Genomic DNA, 20,102 nt, shown 5'->3' on the forward strand with positions numbered 1-20,102 from the left:
CTAAGCACCTCTCTTTTATGTGAAAAAGAAACAAAAAGCCATTGAGTGGGTAATCCTTTTATAAGGTTTATTCCACATACTGCCTTTGATGTGGTGTTGTCACAAATTACCTTTCCCCTTTTGTTCCACTCTCACAGTTCCATCACTTCAAGGCATAATGACACGTCTTCCACATAGAGTCAGTCGATTTGTTTCTCCTTCTCCTTTCTGTTCCCCTGGATTGCTGCAGCACCTATGTTGTAAAGTAGGACCTAAGGGTGCTCAGCACTTCCCTGAAAACACCATGAAAGGCAGGGTGCATCTATGACTCATCCAAGTCACAGGATCGTTAAGGCTGAAAAAGATCTCTGAGATCATTGCATCCAGCTGTTAAATCCTGGCCATCTCGTAAGGAAGAGTAAGATTTCTCCTCTATTGCAAGGTTAAAGCAAAAGGAAAAGACACACAGCAATGATGGTGCTGTTGATGTGACAAACACAACGTGACAAATTCTTCCCTTATTGGCATTTGCTCAACAGCAGGGGTCTGGCCAGCTGATCCCTGCGGACCAGTCGGAGCTGTTTGCAGCCATTAGGGCTGTCTCGTAGCTCAGTCGCGAAGAGCAGCTTGTTGACTGCTCAGGTGACAGAGTTGTGTTTGTTTGCCACCGCTGATGACCAGTGCTCTGCCATGGTGTTGGCTGCCGCTGTTTGTGTTGGTGTAACCGAATGTTAGCAGGTCATTAAAAGCTTAGCACCACTCTGACCCAGGTACTGCAAAGGACATTTCCAGACGGGAGGGGACCATCTGAAGGTGGCAAAGGACAACAATAGCATTCCTTAGTCTTCATTCCTTGACAGTTCTTTCAGATGTTTGTAAAATAGGAGCCAACAGTCTTCTTGCTTTGTGTTGGAGTAAGCTACCTGTCACCCTGTTGCAGCTGTGGGGACCATCAGGAGGAACTGCCGTGAGGAGAAGCAGAATTGTGCCCCAAATCCTGTGGTTCTGCAGAGTTTATGCAACTTCCCCTAGTTTTGCCAAGCCAGATAAGGAGCAGCGAGTTCTCACAGCTAGCTAGAACACCATTTGCTTGTGCCAATTCAGGGCTCATTTGCTTGTCCTTGCCTGATTCATAGAGCATCTTTTGCCCCCTACAGTATCTGTCCTCACTTCTCCTACCTCTCTTTGCTCCCTCTGGCTCTTCATAAAGAGCAATTTCTTTCCCTTGGCACAGAGGGTCTTAACACCTCCCTTTGCTCGTCCATCTTCACATTGTTCTTCTTCCCCGTACTCCCCCATCACTCACACCAACTTTACCAATTTGGCTACTGACTCACTCCCCAGACCTCACAAACCTTTGGTTTCTATAGCTGGCCCTCCCCTCCACCACAGCCTCTGGTGCTCTGTGTCCCATACATGAGACACTAGTGATGGGCCTGCTTTGCTACTTGTCAGTCCCCTGAGGATGGATTAGGCTTCGCTGCATCTTCAGGGTTTTTTATGTAAAATCAGCCTGCCTCAATTTTTCCCAGTTAGTAGAGTGGTTTCTCTGTAGAGTCACAGTTCTTGCAGGGATGTCTTCTGGAAATACAGGAGATCACTGCTCTCTGGCTCCAGCGTCTGACCTTCCATCAAAGGTCAGAAACAACTGAAACAACTGAAACAACTTTTGTTATTCAGCAGAGAACCTCTCTAAGTGCTGAATCTTTTCTTGGTGGAATTTGAATCTCTAAACTATGAGAATAAAATTCAAGCGAGGTCAAGTTTTCCATAAATTCAGAAGTAATTTACAGTGAGAATGATCTCACTGACTAGTCCATGGGACAGATGTCATCAACTGAGCTATTCATCCTCATTCCCTCTATGGTCAGTGAAACACAACTGTACTTTTCAAATCTGATACTTTTCACCCTGTGTTAGATCTCTGCAGCATGAAAATGTGAACTGTGGTGCAGATGTGCATAGAGGGAAGATAGGTGAATGCCTTAGATGTAGATGGTTTTTAAGGTTCTTAAGTTAACTCATACGAATTTCACCATTGAGACTGATTAATTTGTAGCCTGCCCTCAAAATATTTATGGGCCAAGGAGCACATGGCAGGTGAACTGAAGAGACTAAGCTTCTTGGTGATACTAAGGAAGGCAAGAAACATCCCAATACCAAGTTTTGGGATGGGTTTAAGCCTAAACCAGTGAGCCACAATAGTACAACTTATAGGAACACTTTCAGCCAGATTACCATATCTTGACCACACATGCTTTCATGTGGGCAAAAGCTCAGAGGAAGAAGCACAGTGGTCATGGCAGCAAATATGGCATTAATGAGCTCCTGAGACAAGCGAGCTTTCCCAGAGATGCCAGGATACTTGGACCATCAACAGATGATTTACTGACAGGCTGGGGTGAACATTGCTGTCAAGAGCTGGGTGTGAGCAAAGCACCCCTGGAGTGTGTGCCAACAGGGAGGATGCAGGAGGACACCCATACTCTCTCTTTTTATGTCTCCCAGGTGCTGCCACAGGCATGACTGCTGCTATGACACGGCAGAGAAGGAAGGCTGCAACCCCAAGGTGCAGCGCTACCAGTGGGAGTGTGAGCAGAACACTGTACGGTGCGGTAAGGAAAGGCTGGATCCTGCCACGTGGGTTTCCCTCCCTCCCTCCCTCCTTCCCTCCCTCTTCTGGCAGCAGCAGGCTGACCAAAGAGCTTTGGGGGCTCCAGAGGCAGGTTTGTGTTTTCCAAGCTTGTTTCAAAGCTGCTTTAGGCAATGTCCATTCTCTTCCAAGCTCCCTGCCTGTTCCTTGCCAGGAGCTGGGAGGAAAGCTGGAGCCCCAGCACAGCCCACTCCAGGTAACCTGAGATCCACCCAGGCTGAAGAGCAGGACTGGGGGCGATGGAGCCCTCAAGCCATCTTAGTTTGGCAGAGATGCAGATGACTCTCTGTGGAGACTTTCTGCTCACTGGTATTAAGCGTGCCTCTTCCTACAGCTGTGGGTCTTGAGGGGTGTTCTTTCCATTGCAGTTCTGGCCCTCCCTCCAGCAGGACTGTCCACTTTTTTTCTACCCTTAAGCACTGCTAGAGAAGAGCCAGGCTATTTAGCATGGCTGCAAGACAGGTTAAATAGGATGCCAGCCTGCACCTCTGCCCTGTGTGGGGCTCCAGCCTGAAGTCTTGAGGTTCCAGCAGGGATTTGGAACCATGCGGAATCAAATGCTCTCAAGTGCTTCAGGCAGACAGCAAGTGTGGGCTGTGCTCAGCTCTACAGCTGGTACCCAGTCAAGAGGGTTTGAATTGCACAGTCACAGCCCGTCAGTGTCTCACACAGTTTGTTTTGACATACACCAGATGACTTGAGTCTTCAAATTTGTCACTTGTCTTTCTAAGTCTCCAGAAAGCTCCTGGTAGTAAAATCCATTGTAGAAGACTTTGAAAGTTCGAAAATAAATTGTGAGGGTAAAACTTATCCCCATAATCATCAAAGTTATTTGCTAGAATATTAAAAGACTATTTCTACCTTATCAGAAAACCATATTTTACTGGTGCAATCCTCAGCCTCACCAGCAGCTGAAGATCTGCCAGCAGATAGGGGATGGGGCACAGCACATCTGCAGTTGCTCTTTTCCAAGTTCCAGAACAATCTAGTAAATACAAAGTCCTGGCAAAGGAATGTGTTGCTTTAATGTACAACTGCTCTCCTTCCTGGCATATTTCCATAGCTGACTCCTATTTTCTGCTAGTCATTTTACAGGGAAAAAGTCCTGTTTCTCTTTGATGTGAAGGAACAATCCAAGCTGCAGATATGAGATGTATCATTCAGTCCATGGGAGTGGACATAGGAGTCCAGCAGGCTGCAGTTGCTCTGACTTGGCCAACAAGCATGAGTTAAACAAATTTCATTAATTCCTTAACTGATGTCCAGGGAAGACCTGATGCATCCATCAACTGTTCTCCACAAGCCCTATGCAGGCTACATTCCCCCTGATGTCCCTGGTGAGGAGGAACAATAGAAATGTGTTTTGAAGGCAAATTTCCTACCCCAGGCTACAGCACAGCAGGTCTTACTGGGATGTGAAGGTGTAATGTCTGATCCCATTCAAACAAAAGAGATGAAGAATTAAATTTCCAGGCATGCTTGCTGAGCTCAGGGTAATGATGTCCAGAAGTGTCAGAAGCAGAACTGTTTGCACTGTCATTTCAATGCAACAGGAATTAGATGCCTACTGCCGGACACTGTACCATGAATACAGACATTTTCATGTAAAATAAACAGAAACTCATTTTACTTGGTATTTTTCCTCTTTTTGCTACCATTAGGTAATTTTGTTCATGGAATGAAAAGAACTGGCAAAACCATATTCTTCAGTCTAGATATGCCATCACCTGTAGGCCAATTCCATTCAAGAGATATCTGGAATATAGAAAAGGCTGTTAGTTGTGAAGCCTGGTCAAAAAAATCATTCCTCTTGAATGAATGTTACAAAGCCAGATTTTGTACTCACATTTGATGAACAGTTGCTGGCACAGCATAGGAAGAGCTCAAGGAGCAGAGGGGCAAGGAGAGTATCAGGCAAGACTGGTAGCTAAGAGAAGACTGGCCTCAAGTCCTCATTGATCCTTAAAACACTTTTAGCAGTAAATACATGATTATTCCAAACAGCTTAGGAAACTAGGGCTTTTCTTATTTTTCAGATACAGGGTTGATCCATCAAAGTCCAGTGAAATCTGGAAAAATTCCTATACTCATTCCAATTGGTTTTGGAGTGAAGCCCATGCGCACTGGCACATTAAACTTTGCCTAGTGCAGGGTTTTGTGGCTGTTAGATAACCCATGGTAGCAGCCTCAAATAAGCAAGGCCCTGTGCTTTAAAATAATATTAGCCCAACAACTGCATTTAAACCACCTATAGGTGGGATGAGGCTCATTAACCCAAACTCAGTCATTTGCAATGCAGCCTTCTAAGCTAGTGGCTTTGATGTTATATATGGTCATGTAGTCATATATTTTGCATTCTGTATAGTTCCATGTATGACTTTGATCACTTTGTTAGCTGCTAGCTCATAAAAATCAGGTACCTGGTGCTGCAAAGCTCCTTGGCTCCTCTGCTGTGATCAGAGAGAGACAGCAGTAATTGATAAAGCAAGAGTGAAGGATGCCTGGTGGGTGCTCTGATGCCCTCAAGTTTCTGAACATCCCTCTGGGAGGCTCTTTCTTTCAAAGTAGTGTTTTTTTCTTTTGAAATCAGTCTGTTTTGCAGAGGGAGGAGTTAGAAAGGAAATTCACTGACTGAGGAACACTGGAATATTTTACCTCAGGCTAAGATTAAATAATTTTCCTTTTTAGATTTGACTACTGAAGTAAACCCTCATAGTTCACACAGTTCTAGAAGCAGGGATTGCTCTGTGCTGAGCAGATTTTTATAAGCATCGCCAATCTACATTTAGCTGCTAATTTCTGATGCTCTTTATCACAGTCAAGGTCAGACCTGTTGACAGAGAGGGCAGGGGAGGGTCAAATCCACCCACAACACAACATGTTGATCCTGCTGCCACAGACTTTGATCCCTAAGGGCTGCTCTTTTAGGGGATTTTTCCTCCTAAAACTGTTTCTTGCCTTTGATACAGAACCTCTCATCCTCAGCTCACATTTTCTTTTGCAGATAACCTGACAGACCGATGTGAAAAAATGGTGTGCCTGTGTGACCAAGAAGCAGCCAAGTGCTGGGGAGCAGCCCCATACAATCCTCACTTCATCCTCTGGCCAGACTTTTTATGTGGACAGACTCATCCCACCTGCCATGTCAGATATGGAGGGCCAGAATAGTCTTTTTAGGACCTTTCTTCGAACAATTTGAACTTGAAGGTGGTGGAATAAAATTTTTCCTCATTTTCCAGATCTAACAATGGTGTGAGAGAATTTCTATCAGTCCAAGATTTATGGGGAGGAGAGACAGCAAAAAGGTGCAGTGGTGGAGTTTCCCTCTCTGTGAGACACACTTGGAATGTATGGAGCTCTGCCTTTGGGTGGACAGCAAGCAAGTCAAGATCTCATGGGTTAGAAAAAAAGGGCAGACTAACAGAGGTAACACTGTTGTGGGTGTTTGCTACAGGCTACCTGAACAGGAGAAAGTGCATGAGGTCTTCTACAGGCAGCTTGAAGTAGCCTCACAGTCACAGGTCCTGGTTCTGGTAGGGGACTTTAACTACCCTGACACCTGTTGGAGAAACAACAGGTGACAAAAGTGATTAAAGGTCTGGAGTTGTGGGGTTTCACCCCTGGATTGGGGTGACCCCAAAAGATGGAAAAGTCCCTCCTCCAACCTGTGCCTTCGAAGAAAGACTCAGTAGTCTTCTGTTGTCTGTTCTCAAGGTAGTTTATTTTTGGTTATCTAAAAGATTCTTCTCCTGAACTGCTGTGGCCCGTTCAGCAGGTCAGACAAAGGCACACTGCCCTCCCAGGGGGCTGGTGCCATCTTTTATATCATATATTACGTGTTACATGTTTATACTTTTTCCCCAATGCCTACTATCTATATTGAAAAGTGACTTTCTACTCTAGACCAATCTGTGAGTGCCAACATCACCAAAGACATGGAGGTTAGGAAGGAGAAAGAAAGAGGACAGGGCACACCCAAATCCCTCCATCTTAGAATCCCCTGACCCCCATGTACAAAACTTGGACCCCTGCATACAAGGCTTAAAAGCCCCCTGTACAGCACTCAAAAATCCTACCCTTCACTTCGTGATTATCTCTATTATGCTATCTAAACTTGTGTGTTTGGCTTGTAATTCTTCATAGAGTTGGTAATTTGCTCCACGGGCTAAGATCAAAACCCCACGTGTGTCTTTGGCTGCATGCCAGGGTCTCAGAGCCCTCTGCCAGCGGCTCTGGCCATCCAGGACACCCAGAGGGATGTTCTGGATTCCGACATGGAGTATCTCTCTTATGAGGACAGGCTGAGGGAGCTGGGTCTGTTCAGCCTTGAGAAGAGATGACTGAGAGGGGACCTCATCTGTGTCTATGAACAACTGCAGGGAGGGTGTCAGGCCCTGCTCCGTGGTGCCAAGCAATGGAACAAGAAGGCATTGGGTAGAAACTGATAGACAAGGAGCTCCACCTGAACAGGAGGAACAACTTCTTTACTGTGCAGGTGACCAAGCACTGGAACAGGTTGCTCAGAGAGTTTGTGGAGTGTCCCTCACTGGAGATATTCCAGACCTGTCTGGACACAATCCTGTGGCATGCGCTCTGGAATGACCCTGCTTGAGCAGTGAGGTTGGACCAGATGATCCACTGTGCCCCTTCCAACCTTACCCAGCCTGTGATTCTGTGACATGTAACATATATGAGGAAGCAAAGGAAAGATCCTGCTCTGATCATGATCAAGATCTGCTTTTGCAGAAACAGAGGGTTTGGTCTGTGGTGCAGTGGGAACACATCTCCTGTCACCAAATAGCACTTGTTTTGTTTTTGGTTTTTTTTTTTTGAATCATAGACTCATAGGGTAGTTTGGGTTGGAAGGAGCCTTTAAAGATCGTTTAGTTTCAATCCCTGTGCAATGGGCAGGGACACCTTTAACCAGACCAGGCTGCTTAGAACCCAGTTGTCTTATCCCTCATTCTCCTGCATCACAGCACTAGAGACACTTCTGAGTTGTGTTCAAGGGTAAGCAGAGTTATGCTGGGCTATTGCAGTTGCAAGGTCAGCAAGGATTTCTGACTTCTGCTAACTAGAGACATACCCACACTTTCCAAAAGAATATACTCACTGCTCCACAGGCTTCAGAGCTGATACACTGCTCTCTGATACATGTAGAAGATGGTCTCCTATAGTAGCAGCGGCGGACCCGATGCAGGAATAATGTGCATTGACTCGATGATTGCAGAAGGATGAACAAATGCTTTATTAAGCTATACCATACTATACCATAGGAAAAACCCATCGTCCTTGCCAGACAGTCCAATACACATGTGGATCCAACTGGTCAATGAATCAAAACACCATGACCAGAGTCCAATTAGGAAATCACTCTTTGGTAAACAATCTCCCTAACACATTTCACATGTGCACAACAACAGGTGCAGAAAGTGAAGATAATTTCTCTGAGCTTTCTCACAGCTTCTCAGGAAAATCCTGGGAGAAAATTCTCTCTCTGTTCAGAGGATATGTGATTACCACAGTCTCCTATATTGGCATGTGCCCCAGTCACTGACTGTCTGGGAATCAATTATTGTCACATCAGGAAACAGGTTGTGCAGAACATCAGTCATGTCAAGCAAATCTTTAATCTCTCTCTCTCTTTTTTTTTTTTTTTTTTAAAGAGTATTAGAGGCTTATATTCAAACACTACATTTCTTTCTGGCAGGAGAAACCAAAATCCCATTCTTTCAGCCAGGAGCAGCTATGTACCACTGGGCTCTCTTTGCATCTTTGTTTAGGCTGGACAACCCACCAGGACAAGAGCCTCTTTGGCAGGAGGCACAGACAGGTGGGAGCCACTCCTGCATCCCCAGAAGCAATGCTTTTGATTTCTTCGGGTAGGTGCTAGCACTACATGGCCACCTTGGAGCACCTGGGTATGAAATAGCCAGACTACCTGGGTAGTCTGAGCTCCTTTTGTCTGGTGAAACTCAGCTGACAAACTTTGAACTGCATCTTTAAAATAAGAATCAATGGCCCAAAGAGACCCAGGGTGCCTCACCAGAGTCTAAATTCAGAGATATGTGGCCAAACTAAGTGGAGTTTTTGCAGGCAATAATATGAATTTCTTCACAAAACGCTGCTTTGCTTCTTGCTGCAGGAGGATGGTAAATATGTCACTGTGGCTGACAAAGATACAGGAAAAAGAAGCTTGCTAACAAATAGAAAAATGACAAAGTCAACATGTAGAGGCAAAGGCTTTTATTCCAGCTAGAACTCCATTTTTTTGCTTATGGGGCATCAGAAGTTGTTCCACCTGCAGGCTTTGCATATCCCAGCGACTCCTGTAATGCTGTACCTCAAGCTATGCTGAGCAAGAAGGAAAGGAGAGAGAATGAGTGAGCTACACAGTCAAGACAACAAAATAAACTCCTCCGAGGCTTTCTGGCAAAAGAAGAAGTTGTGAACTCTTAACGTAGAGCGTTTGTAGAGGGATGATGCTGTGTGGGCAGCATCAACCCATGGAAGGGAGTGCGCTTCCCAGCGAGAGCTGGAAGTTCCTCCCGGAGAGAGCGGCAGAGCTGGGGTGTCCCTGTCCCCACTACGCTGTCCATGAGGTGGCAGCAGCGCTCCAGTGAACTGCCGGAGCAGTTCTTCCTTCAGCCCTTCAGCGAGATTTTTTTATCAGGCTGAGCAAGATTTTTGAGCGCCAGTAGAAGAGGTGCAAATCACACGTCTCCTCAATGAATGCAAAAAGTCAGCTGAGCTCGCTCTGAAACGCATACCACATCTTGGGTTGCTCAAAATGGGAACTAAACTTGTTTCAAAATGCAGTGTCAGTCTCCTCAAATTAGACCAGTTGACAGAACAGAAAAAAGTAGGCGAGCTTTTGGGTACATCAGCCTCTTATTGGGGCATTTCTTTGCCTCATGTATGGTGAAAATGTCTGGTTTCCCCAACGTTATCAGCTGATCTAATAGAAGATAGAACTTTGAGTAGGGGTTTAGAAACGACACCTCACACACCTAAGCCATCATAGGCTTTCTGTACACAAGCATTGCAAGAATACAGATGTAAGCATGAAATTGGCAGGAGGAAGAACCATCCTTCAGTATAAACATAAAAGAACTGAATGAGTCCTTGGTCTTTGTTAAAAGAAGCTGCAGCATCTCATTGAAAAATTCTTAGTCCAAAGTGGCAATTGAAGAAGATCCTATTATTCTCTTTATAGGTAGCTCATTAGGCCCATTAGTAGAGCTCTACCCAACATAAACAAAAAACTATTTGAAAAAGTGATGGAACATAGAGCCAGCTCTGTTAGAGTTTCCTTCACACTGCCTATTTTCTGAACCAGATCCCACTTCTGACCAGAGGTAAGTAAATGTCTAATTTGTCTTTCAGTTAAAACACAGGTACCTTTGGTGAGACTCCTGTCTCATGCAGAGGATGCACTTCCTCAGCTGTGGGGTTAAAACAACGATCAGAACCACTATGCCTCCAATACCAGCTGCCACAATCCCAATGATTGTTCCAATGGATTCTTCTATACCAAACAAGCCTGGGAGAGAAAGGAAGGCAGAGAGAGATGTTTTCCAGACAAGTATATGCAATGCAGCCAGCATCTTTTCTGCAGTGGCTGCAGAGGAAGCTGCTTACTATGATCATGTTGATGTCTTGTCTGACATGAAATCCCTTCTACATGGAAGAGTGACTTGCACTACAGAGCAACTGATTTTTTTTTTTAATTCCTGTGTAGGAACTCCTAAGCAGCATTCTTAAGCTGCTATGCTATCTGGTACTTTAGAGACAGGGCAGCCCCATCACCCCAGAAATCTCCCTCAATGGCTAGACACTATGGGATGGTAAAAGAAGCTGCTGCTTGAGTTAATGGGACTCAGGCCTGTATACTTTATTTTTGAAAGGAAAAAAATTATTCTGACAACTTCAGGAAAACCATTGGTCTGCCTATCTACTTCCAAGGGAGACAGCACCAGAGAGCAGAGAGAGCTCCACTGGAGTCCTTTCTTTGACTGGTTGCTCTCGGGACTCTTTCATGACAGAGATGGCATAGTGCTGAAATTATACATTTCGTCATCTCAGGAACACAGAAAGGCAATTATGCTGGCCAGAGTGCAGACATTTCAAGAGTAACCTGTGCTACCAAGACTATGAGATCAAGCCAACAGGAGACCTCATTAGACACATGACCAAAGCCCTTGCAGAGGGGTACAGTTTGCTTGCTTTAGTGTTACAGTTTAAACTGAGTAGTGTTATAAAAATTACTAAATTGGGCTCAAGAGGCCAAAGGCTTAGTGAATCTTAGTGAGATAGAAGCTTTGGTGATGAAAAAGAGGATAATGGCACCTGCATAACGTACTCTTGACACAGAAGGAAGCATTTTTTGTTAATTAGATAATAAAATAATAACCCTTCTAATGTGTTGACTTTTTGGGACTGGAATCTATTTAGCCTACATAAAAGGAAAGTTTTTCATTTCCACCTGCTACAGACATAGCAAGTTACCTCTTTACTTAATATGCCTAGTGTGTATCTGTGAGGCTAAGAAAACACAGCATGGCACTTCTAATGCTACTTTAATCTGAATGAAGTTAATCAGAAATTATATAACAATCATATTACATATGATCCTCGTGGTTATCGTGGGATTACTTATGTCATTCAGAGTTAAGGAATGACTATGCAAGTTAGTGGGTTGGAGAGAAATAACATCAAAAGAAAAGAGGTCTAGAGCTGTTCCTTGAGATGGTATCTTGTCACCTGTCACTCATGGGTGCTCTGCCAGAACTGTGACACAAGGGGAACTTGTCTGACTGCTTAATTCTCTGCAGTGACTTTACTTTTATGGATAACATTACTCCTTCTTTTTGTGGTGTAAATGCTCCTCATAATAATACCTGTGATTGTTTATAGAGACAAGCTAATGTATTTAAGCTGGCCTTACAAAAATAATGAAAAATACTGTAGGGCAATTACACTCCATGACACCAGGCCCTTACTGCCAGAGGCCAAACAGGGCAACTTCTGTCTTTCTACCAGTGTGCAGACCAGCTTTGGAGGAAAAACAAGGAGAAAAAAAGTAAATAGCTCCAAGTATTACCCAGAGCCCTCCTGATCCTGAGCTTTGTGCCATCTCCTGTCACCACCTTCCCATCCGGAAGTGTAACCTCACAGAAATAAATGCCATGGTCATTGGTTGTCACATTGAGGATAACCAGGGAAACATCCCCTTGGGACAAGTCTCCACTCATGAAGATCCTGGAGTTATTTGGCAGGATGGTCACATTCTTTTCTAGCAGGTCCATCTGCCCCTTTTCATCTTCTTTGTACCACTTCACCATCAGGTCAGTCAGGAAGGGATACTGTGGACTGTTAAGATGACAGTTCAAGACCACAGTTTCACCCTCTTTGGCTTTCTCCTTGGCTGGTGTTTGAGTCACCAAAAGGTTCCAAGGCTCACGTGTCAACAACAAAGGCTGTGCTGCTACATGAATCACAGCTGCTGCATTCTCCTTGTTTGTACCTCCACCAGTAACTCCTACATCTGTACCAGGGAAGAGAGAGAAGAGGACAGCTGAGTGTGATAGGATGATAAATGTTCCTGCTGCTCCTGACCTCTAACCAACACAAAAAATGGCTCCTGGAATTAGCACGTGAGGGCAGTCACTGTTATGATGATAGGGATTTTCTTCCTAGTTCCTGCTTAGATTCCTGCTTCTTTCTTGTGTACTGACAGGTCTTTTCCTGAATATCAGCTCCTTTCTACTGCCATACCAGAGAAAGGAAGAGAGAAAGGAAGAATAAAGCTATATCAGCTTTATTCAAAGAACAATTTTTTCTTCAGCAAAGAATATCAGCTCCTTTCTACTGCCATACCAGAGAAAGGAAGATTATTGCCATTGTTTAATGGCTTTGGATGAAATTTAGAGTCCAGTCGGTCCCATTTCCATCTGCAACACTAACCTCTTTCTTCCCACCCTGAAAAGTCTCAGGGCCTGATGGTCCTGCTTCAACTGTTTTTGAGGCAAAGCAAAAAATGCATGTACAGTTATGCACTGGCAATTCTATTTTGGAAAGTATAGTGAATAAGTGTGCATCTACTGCAACTCCCCACATCCCAAAACCTAATGTGATTCTTAAAATTTTTGGCATGCACTTTCAGTTACAGCACAGGAAATCTTGAAATCATGGGAAGAATCTCCATTACCAGAGACTGAACCCCTAGCAGATCCCATCAGCAGTCTGGGGAACAGAACATCAGCCTTATGCCCATACTGAAGCTGAGGGTGACAGCTACTCTCTCTGAAGGGACTGTCTCCAGCCAACCTTTGTTAGAAAAACATGAACATATCTGTAGCAGACATTTCAACCTGCCTTGGTATACTCAGGTGCTAATCATAGTATCATATCCTTGAGCTAAGAGTAGTGAGAGTGGATCCCATTTCTGGAAACAAGCCTGGGCACAGAAAATGAGAGGAATAGTTGCTGTCTCAAAAAGAAGGAAAAGTAAACCCAGAAATAAGCTTTTGCCAAGAAAGAGTTCGGACCAATTTTTGGAAAAGGCTCTTCTGTTTTATTTTCTTCAATTGAAATAGTCTCCCTTTGAGCGAGTTGGTGTCCTCTCAAGGACTGCAGACACTTCACAGAGTGAAGGTCTTGATTTTCCATTGTCTTGAGTCGTTCATTGCCACCCACAGAGTCTGAAACGCTATTGTGTGGGTCTGGTAAAGCATCACAATGACAATAGACACTCTCTGCTCAGGGACAAATGTCTCGAGGCAATGAAAAACCAAACCCCTTTATGATCAGTTTGAGAGTTACTCGAACGGCTCCTCCAGGCATGCTTGTACACAAAAATCACAGCTGTATTCATAGTTATTATTATTTATGACTCATATGGGAGTAGAAGATTTCTGTCAGCCAGCACGGCCCTGTTGTTCTGGGAACCTTACAAAAGGCTAGGGTATACAGCTTCCAGTTTATGTATGAAAAAAGAGAGAACTCATGGATGCAAAAATACAGGAACTAAAAACTGGCTGTGAAACTAGGCAACAACAGAGAATGTGAAACACTTTACGAACTGTTTGGCCTCTGTGCTTTTTCCTCAAAAGGAAAATTTTTGCCTTAGAACTGAAGCACCAACCCATAGGAAATGGATGCTCGAGAATTAGGTACCCAAACATAGTTTTGAATCTGGTCCCCTATATTTAGTAGTTCTTATTAAAGGTACTGGGTGAGATATTATCCTTCTGTTCATATGTAATCTTACTAATGAGCTCACTGGAGCTTCTTGAGGAAATGTGAGGTCCAGATCTTCCCTGCCCAGTTAGATATGTGTATTGAGGCAGCAGTCATAAAAGCTGAAGTATCTTGACAAGATATGTTGAGGAAATATAAAGTATAATTGAAATAACTGACAGAGCTTGACATATTACAGTTTTTGTGCATAAAATATTCTGAAGTGATCTATCTGGTTATTTATTAGAGTGAATTTGAGCAGTTTCATAATGGGTACTCTTTTAAAATCTCAGTTTATTAATAATTTTCTCTACAGGATAACTGCTGCTTTAGCTAGTGTGTGCTACTGCTATGTTGTTTTCAAAGAATGGCCACAAAATTTCTTCTTTGCTAGAAGTATTCCAGTCTTGACATATGCACCCCTGTAACACAACTGTAATTTTTATTTCTTTTAATGATGCAAAAGATACTTTTTACACAGACAGTGGCATAGAGAATGTAACTAAGTAGGAACAATGTGCTTTGATGTTGCCTCTGTTCATCATGAGTTTTATACACCTCTCCTATCATGAAATAATAGTCATGATATAATAATTGTCATCTGTCATCTGTTTTATTTCCACATCTTTTATTCAATACAAATCATGTAACTTAATTAGGAGAGTTAATTAGGAGAGAGAGTTTAATGAGGAAAATTAAAACAGGAGAGGAGTAGGCTATCTTGTTTTGTCCCAGCTCTCTTTGGGGGTTTCACTGAGAAGGTCACAGCACTGCCTCTATTTTTCTGCCTTTCTTTTCTTTCTTTTTCTTTTTTAAGGCTGCAAGACTGGAACATATTAGTTCACTGGTATTCAATTACACAATGCCCTTATCGTTTTGGCATCTGGCAGGATACTGTGCCAAATGCTTTGCTGACTCTGCTTCAAAGCTCTTTTAAAGTCAAGTGCTTCATTAGCAGAGTGATGTGTAGCTCCCTTGTCATGAGGGCTGTGGGGCTCAAGCCCATGGAGAGGAATACAAGGCTTTGTCGTGAAAGCACTTGAGCTAAACAGGGTACAGAGAAATACAGCATGGATGATCTTGTCTAGACCTGGACAAACGATTAGATGATCTAATAGGTCACTGTCATATGAAGTCCTTAGTTCACGTCCAGTTTTCAGCCACGGGGGCAGAAAGCTCTCAGGGACTCCCTGCAATGTGGCAATGTGCTCCGCATTTGGCAGTACTAATAGGGCACCTACTAAAGCCCTCAGCCTCCCCTTCATCCAGCCTGCAGGTCGATACTTCCCCATATAGGGCCATATCAGACCTGTAAGTGAGAAATACGCAAGGCAGGCTAGAGGTGCTGGGGTGACAAAAGGAAAGAATAAAATTCGTCTGCATTCTCTTCCTGTCCTGGAGCCTCACTTAAGTCTTTGGGGCCCGCAGTAAATCCGAACAGCCCTGCAAGCTTCTTCTGCCAGCTGCCAACAGCATGGGTGAACCACAACTGTGTGTGGGGGTCAGTGCAGAATTCTACCTTTCCAGTTTAGCCTCCTCTCCTACATTCATGCTCAGCAGCTGGAGGAGGGGTTGAGGGCAATAGGGCTCAATTTCCAACTCAAAAAAAATCCTCTGCTGATGAAATTATTGTCTTTCAGATGGTTTTGTGTGCTTTAGATCTCAGCTTCACACTCATACCATGCTGGTGCCATGAAGGTGCTTTACAAGCTGTATTCAGCTCTCAGACATCTATGATTAAGTGATCAATGACTGTACATTGCTGTTTTTAATTTATATGACTTTTGCCCTGGGCTGAGGTTGGCTCTCACTAATGGATATGAATAACTACCTTGTGACAATAACTGGTGGCTAATATATCAGAGAAACAAAGTAGAAATGAAGCTTCTAGGAATGATGAGACACATCTGGGAAAAGACAGGCAAATACAGTCTTTCTGAACATTTATATTAGATAAACAGGAATGTATCTAAAGACAAAAGTATGTTTTAATGCAATGCACAACACTAAATACAGCTTCCCTGCACCCTGAGTAAGCTCTCAGTTGAAAGTCGCATTGTGAAAATAAAGAGAACTTCTCAAGCCAAGCTTCCAAGAACAACCTGTATTTCTTCTAATTAAGGAAGGTGGTTTAATACTCACCCACCACCAAGAAGAAGATGAATGAAGAGACTGCAGATCTATAGAGTTTCCCAATGTGCTGGCTCATGGTTGCTGAAGTACATGGCCTTGCCATCTCTCCCTCTGGTAGTACAGGTAGAAAATATGTGTGTATTATAGCAACAGGACCTCACATCCTGCCTAGTGAATGTCACACTTACTAAAGTTACCACAGCTTTGAGCTCACAGTGCTCTGCTCGCTCCCTGGATGAGAGCCACATTGCAAGTGACAACAATTACTTCTCCAGTGGCTGTTCTGATGTCTCTCTGAGAACATGTTGAAAATGCCCTGAGAGCAGAGGGAAGATAATTCATTGTTTTTCGCTTTTGGCTTGTATAAACCACAACTTTGGGCTGAGTATAGAATATCCAGATACTCCAGAGGAGACCTCTCTTCTGCTGAACCCCTCCCCAGTGATGGTGAGAACACAAAGAGCATTGGCTTAATTTTCTGAACAGCCAGACTCTAATGCACCACATTACCACCCTAAAGCACCACAAAAGGAAACTTCAGGAACTCAGTATCTTTGTGGCTATGTGCACATGGGGTTTACAGGTTAAGTGTATTCCCCAAAGTGTTTTTTTAGTGCAGAACAAATCCTTTTTCATCAAAAGTTGACTACCTTAAACTCCACTTATACTTAAGTAGAGCTTGTCTATGCAACTTGGGTGGAGGGGGAAACTGCTGGAGAGGGCAGCTTATCTGCAAAACCAACAGGTGTGCTCTGAATTAGTCTGTGTTTATAGAGGGCCCACACAGAGCAGGACCCTGTGAGAGGAGCTACAGCAGCTCCAAGCCTCACCTGTACCACCCAGCCCTACCAGCCGTACTATGCCTGTACCAAGCATGGGCTTCTGTCACAATCTGTCTGACACCTCTTCCCTCAACTGCAGGATTAGGGATTATGGCATACTTTATCTAATGATCTTCCATATATTCAAAACTCTCCAGGTAATGGAATTGTGCTTGAGTATCCAGTAAAGACTCAATTCCATAACTCTTAAAGCACAGTGCAGCTGAGAGAGGCATAAGTATTTCTGCTTTTCTTTGCATTTGAAAGCAAAAAGAACCCATAATTGATTCACAAAATTTGGCTGACCAAACAATGTTAAGAAGAACAGCCCATTCCTGGAGTCACCAGTTGTCACTTTAGCTTTGGTGTGCAGATCCCAAAGCAGCGGAAGCAGCAAAAGCAGGATAGGCTAGAGGGAGTATGGTTAAAAGAACCTAGGAGATAAATACTTCTCTGAAATGGCTTGGGAGAATGGGAAGGCCTGTGATTACCAGGCAGGAATCATATTAGGAAGGGAACTGGGACCAAGTGCAGAGCAGCAGAGCACTTCAAAAGGAAGACGGAAGTTTGTGAGAGTCTTCTGAAGGAAATACTGCCAAAGTGTTAGTGAGCAAAGCCAAAATATCCATGAAAGGAAAAGTCAGAGGAGTCAAAAACAATGAAGAGTTTGATGAGGGAATAACCAGTAGAGTCGAAGGCACCTGGCAGATCAAGAGGATTTTGGACTGAGATACTGGTTTAGAGTGCTGATTGCAACTGCGTGTCAGAGGAGTCAGCGCACAAAGATGGATCTGAACCAAAGGCAAACAAAACACCACCTGATTTAAACCCAAGTACTTGGTATGCTTCAAAAAAACCCTTCAAGTGTGTTGTCATGGACATACCACCACTGCTCCTGCAAATGCTATTTATGTTCATGTCATCCGGAACTAGCAATTCTCTTGTGAATTCTCCATTAAGTAGGTCATGCCTGAGCCAAAGTGCCAGGTCAGCCAGCTTTTAACTGAGGGAATACAAAGGAGGTTGGTTAGTGTTGCTGTTCTGATGGTTAGTGTTGCTGTTCAGCCACTAGCTGAATGTGGAGTTTCTCCCACTTGAATAACCCAGTATGATTCAATTTTTGGACAAAAAGAAAAATAAACCGGTATCCTGAGTGTTGTTGAAAAAAAGCCCCCAAAATTCAAGTTTCAGGCGCAAATCAAGAAAGCAAGGAACAAAAATAAAACAAACCACACATTCTTTTTTACACTCTCTTGTAAATTTTTGAGATTTGCAGTTGCTTGCATTAACACTGTCCTGTCTGGGCCAACAGCTGGGATGGGGTGTCACCCCCAGAGACTTCAGGCACATTTTCTAATGTAGCAGCGAGCAGGTATTACAGTGCCCTGAGACGTGCAAAGGGAGCCTCCACACATTTCCCGAGGAAGACAGAAAGGGGACAACAGAAGGTAGTAGTATTGACACAACAGCGTTACCCATCCATGCTTTATCCATGCTTTATCCATCCATCCATCCATCCATCCATCCATCCATCCATCCATCCATCCATCCATCCATCCATCCATCCATCCACACCTAGCAATGTGATTTCTTTGCACCTCATACAAAGCTCTTCTTTCTCCTGTGAGGTGAGCTGAGGGTGCAAATCTGCAAACCATCGTCGCCCTGGTTGAGTCCCCTGATTTGAAGAGCCCTCCGGGCGCTCAGAGCTTGGGGCAGAAACCATTCGGCGCTGCTCAGCAGCTTCAAAAATGAGACCCAGGGTTTCCTGGGATGAAAGCCCCCTCACTGACTTCCTTTATGTCACCTCATCCTCCGCTCCGCCCCCAGCCAGCCTTTCCCCCTCTCCCCCTAGGAGTGCCCCCGGAGCGGCCTCTCGGCAGTGTTTCCCGTCGAATTCCACAAACTCGGGATTTGGGAGCCGTTTCACTGCCCGGGCGCTGTTTAACCGGCTGCGCTGACGGAGGGCGGCGGGCACGGGGCTCTCCCTCGGGCAACAGGCAGCGAACGCCGCCCCCGCCCCCCCGCAGCCGGGAGTTTTTTCCTACTACAGCCCTTAAACTTTCCACCGGCTCGGAGGCTCCGCAGTTAACCCTTGCGGAAGCCGCAGAGGGGCTGCCACGGCCGGACGAGGAGGGCATCGGAGGCGCCGTAGCGCTCTCCGCCCCCCATGACGGCTCCCCCTTCTCGGAAGCAGCGGCGCCGCTCGCCCCCGGTAACCTCCTTCCGCCGCGGGCCGGCGGCGGCCCCTTTAAATGGCGGCCACGGCCCCGCCGTGCGCCCCGCGTAGGCAACTGGCGGGCGCCACGCGGCCCTCGCCCCCCTCCATGGTAAGCTCCGCGCTCCCCACCCGCCCCTCCGGCGGGCTCAGTGCTCCCGGCCCCCGCCCCCCCGGGCTAGCGGAGGGCCACCCAGGTAGGTGTGGGGGCGGCAACCCCGCTCTCTTTCTGGGCAGCCGCACGGGCGGGCCCCGGACGGGCGGCGGCGGGGCGGCCCCGCGGGCAGCGCTGGGAAGCTCCGCCGTCCCCACCCACCTCCCCAGAGTTTTTGGGCCGAGGCGGGGCCGGGGGCAGGGTGGCCCTCGGGGCGCCCCGATGAGGCGGCGGCGGCGGCGAACGCCCCGCGGGGTCGCCGTGGGGAGGTCTGGGCTTCCGGGAGAGCCAGCGGGGAGGCGGCCGCGGGGTTGCCACGCAGCCGCTGAATCCCAGCGTTTTGGTGCGGAGGAGCGGGCGGGCAGCAACTGGTGGAGGTTGCAGCGAGTGCGGGTGTTCGCGTGGAAAAGCGCCCCGGGGGCAGCTCTGCTCTCGTACCGTGTAGCTCGGAGGCACAGTGTCTGTGCCTTTGCCTCGCCCCGCCGTCCCCTCCGCAGCCTGTCCCCAGCCCGGGCCGCGGCCCCGGCAGCGCTGGGTGGGGGTGCGCACCCCGCGCTTGCCGGGAGTGGCCCAACACCGTCTCGTTCTGAGTTGGTTTGGAGTTGAAACCCAGCGTTACCTCATCCCGGCGGATCCGGTAGTACGCGCGGGGTTACTGGTTAGGGCCCTGGGCTGGTTTTGTACCGTTTGCTGGCTGGGATGGCACAAGTGACATTCTGTGGCACAGTTTCCCTTCATAAAGTAAAACTGACTTCCAAAGCGAAGAATACTGATAATAATAGAGAGTGCTACAGAATTAGAAAAGAGTGCTGCTTATTATCTTAATAGTAAGTGATATGAGTTGAATTATTTGTCTCTGAAGTGTTTGCATTTATGTACAATTTATAGTGTAAGTAACAGTAA

General features: G+C 45.7%; 3 protein-coding genes across 14 annotated transcripts in view; 2 read left to right on the plus strand and 1 right to left on the minus strand.

Moving 5' to 3' along the window:
* The window catches only part of LOC119702412, a 29,989-nt gene extending 24,098 nt beyond the window's left edge, over positions 1-5,891 (plus strand). For all 4 annotated transcript variants that reach the window (XM_038140456.1, XM_038140467.1, XM_038140477.1 and 1 more), the window contains 2 exons: positions 2,488-2,594; positions 5,637-5,891. In XM_038140456.1, the coding sequence (XP_037996384.1) occupies positions 2,488-2,594; positions 5,637-5,800 (271 nt within the window). In that variant the 3' untranslated portion in view covers positions 5,801-5,891. The remainder of the gene's footprint in view (positions 1-2,487; positions 2,595-5,636) is intronic.
* A 2,730-nt stretch (positions 5,892-8,621) lies between these two features.
* LOC119708713 lies at positions 8,622-18,655 on the minus strand. Of its 3 annotated transcripts, XM_038155555.1 has the most exons (5): positions 18,426-18,655; positions 16,016-16,117; positions 11,736-12,179; positions 10,034-10,175; positions 8,623-8,986 (listed from the first exon to the last, which is right to left on the minus strand). In XM_038155555.1, exons 2-5 carry the CDS (start codon positions 16,107-16,109, stop codon positions 8,977-8,979), a joined length of 690 nt encoding a protein of 229 aa, XP_038011483.1. In that variant the 5' UTR covers positions 16,110-16,117; positions 18,426-18,655; the 3' UTR covers positions 8,623-8,976. The 3 variants fall into 3 exon arrangements, 2 of the variants coding, with proteins under 2 accessions (XP_038011403.1, XP_038011483.1); XM_038155475.1 differs by lacking the exon at positions 18,426-18,655 and having other exon boundaries at positions 8,622-8,981; positions 16,016-16,182; XR_005259218.1 differs by lacking the exons at positions 11,736-12,179; positions 18,426-18,655 and having other exon boundaries at positions 8,622-8,986; positions 16,016-16,182.
* Positions 18,656-18,868: 213 nt separating this feature from the next.
* GRAMD1C (GRAM domain containing 1C) overlaps positions 18,869-20,102 on the plus strand; it is a 51,925-nt gene continuing 50,691 nt past the window's right edge. For 3 of the 7 annotated variants that reach the window (XM_038154468.1, XM_038154551.1, XM_038154722.1), the window contains exon 1: positions 18,869-19,157. In XM_038154468.1, the coding sequence (XP_038010396.1) occupies positions 19,083-19,157 (75 nt within the window). In that variant the 5' untranslated portion in view covers positions 18,869-19,082. The other 4 variants (XM_038154972.1, XM_038154899.1, XM_038154815.1 and 1 more) reach the window with 4 other exon arrangements.

This window comes from Motacilla alba, chromosome 1 (assembly GCF_015832195.1).
Source record: "Motacilla alba alba isolate MOTALB_02 chromosome 1, Motacilla_alba_V1.0_pri, whole genome shotgun sequence".
Taxonomy (NCBI): Eukaryota; Metazoa; Chordata; class Aves; order Passeriformes; family Motacillidae; genus Motacilla; species Motacilla alba.

Coding starts and splice junctions, on each gene's coding strand:
- LOC119708713 (XM_038155475.1), bottom strand. CDS start 16,109: ATGGCAAGGCCATGTACTTCAGCAACCATGAGCCAGCACATTGGGAAA. Junction 10,176..11,735: donor CAGGATCAGGAGGGCTCTGG/GTAATACTTGGA, acceptor TTTCTCTCCCAG/GCTTGTTTGGTATAGAAGAA. Junction 8,982..10,033: donor AGACAGGAGTCTCACCAAAG/GTACCTGTGTTT, acceptor TGCTCAGCATAG/CTTGAGGTACAGCATTACAG.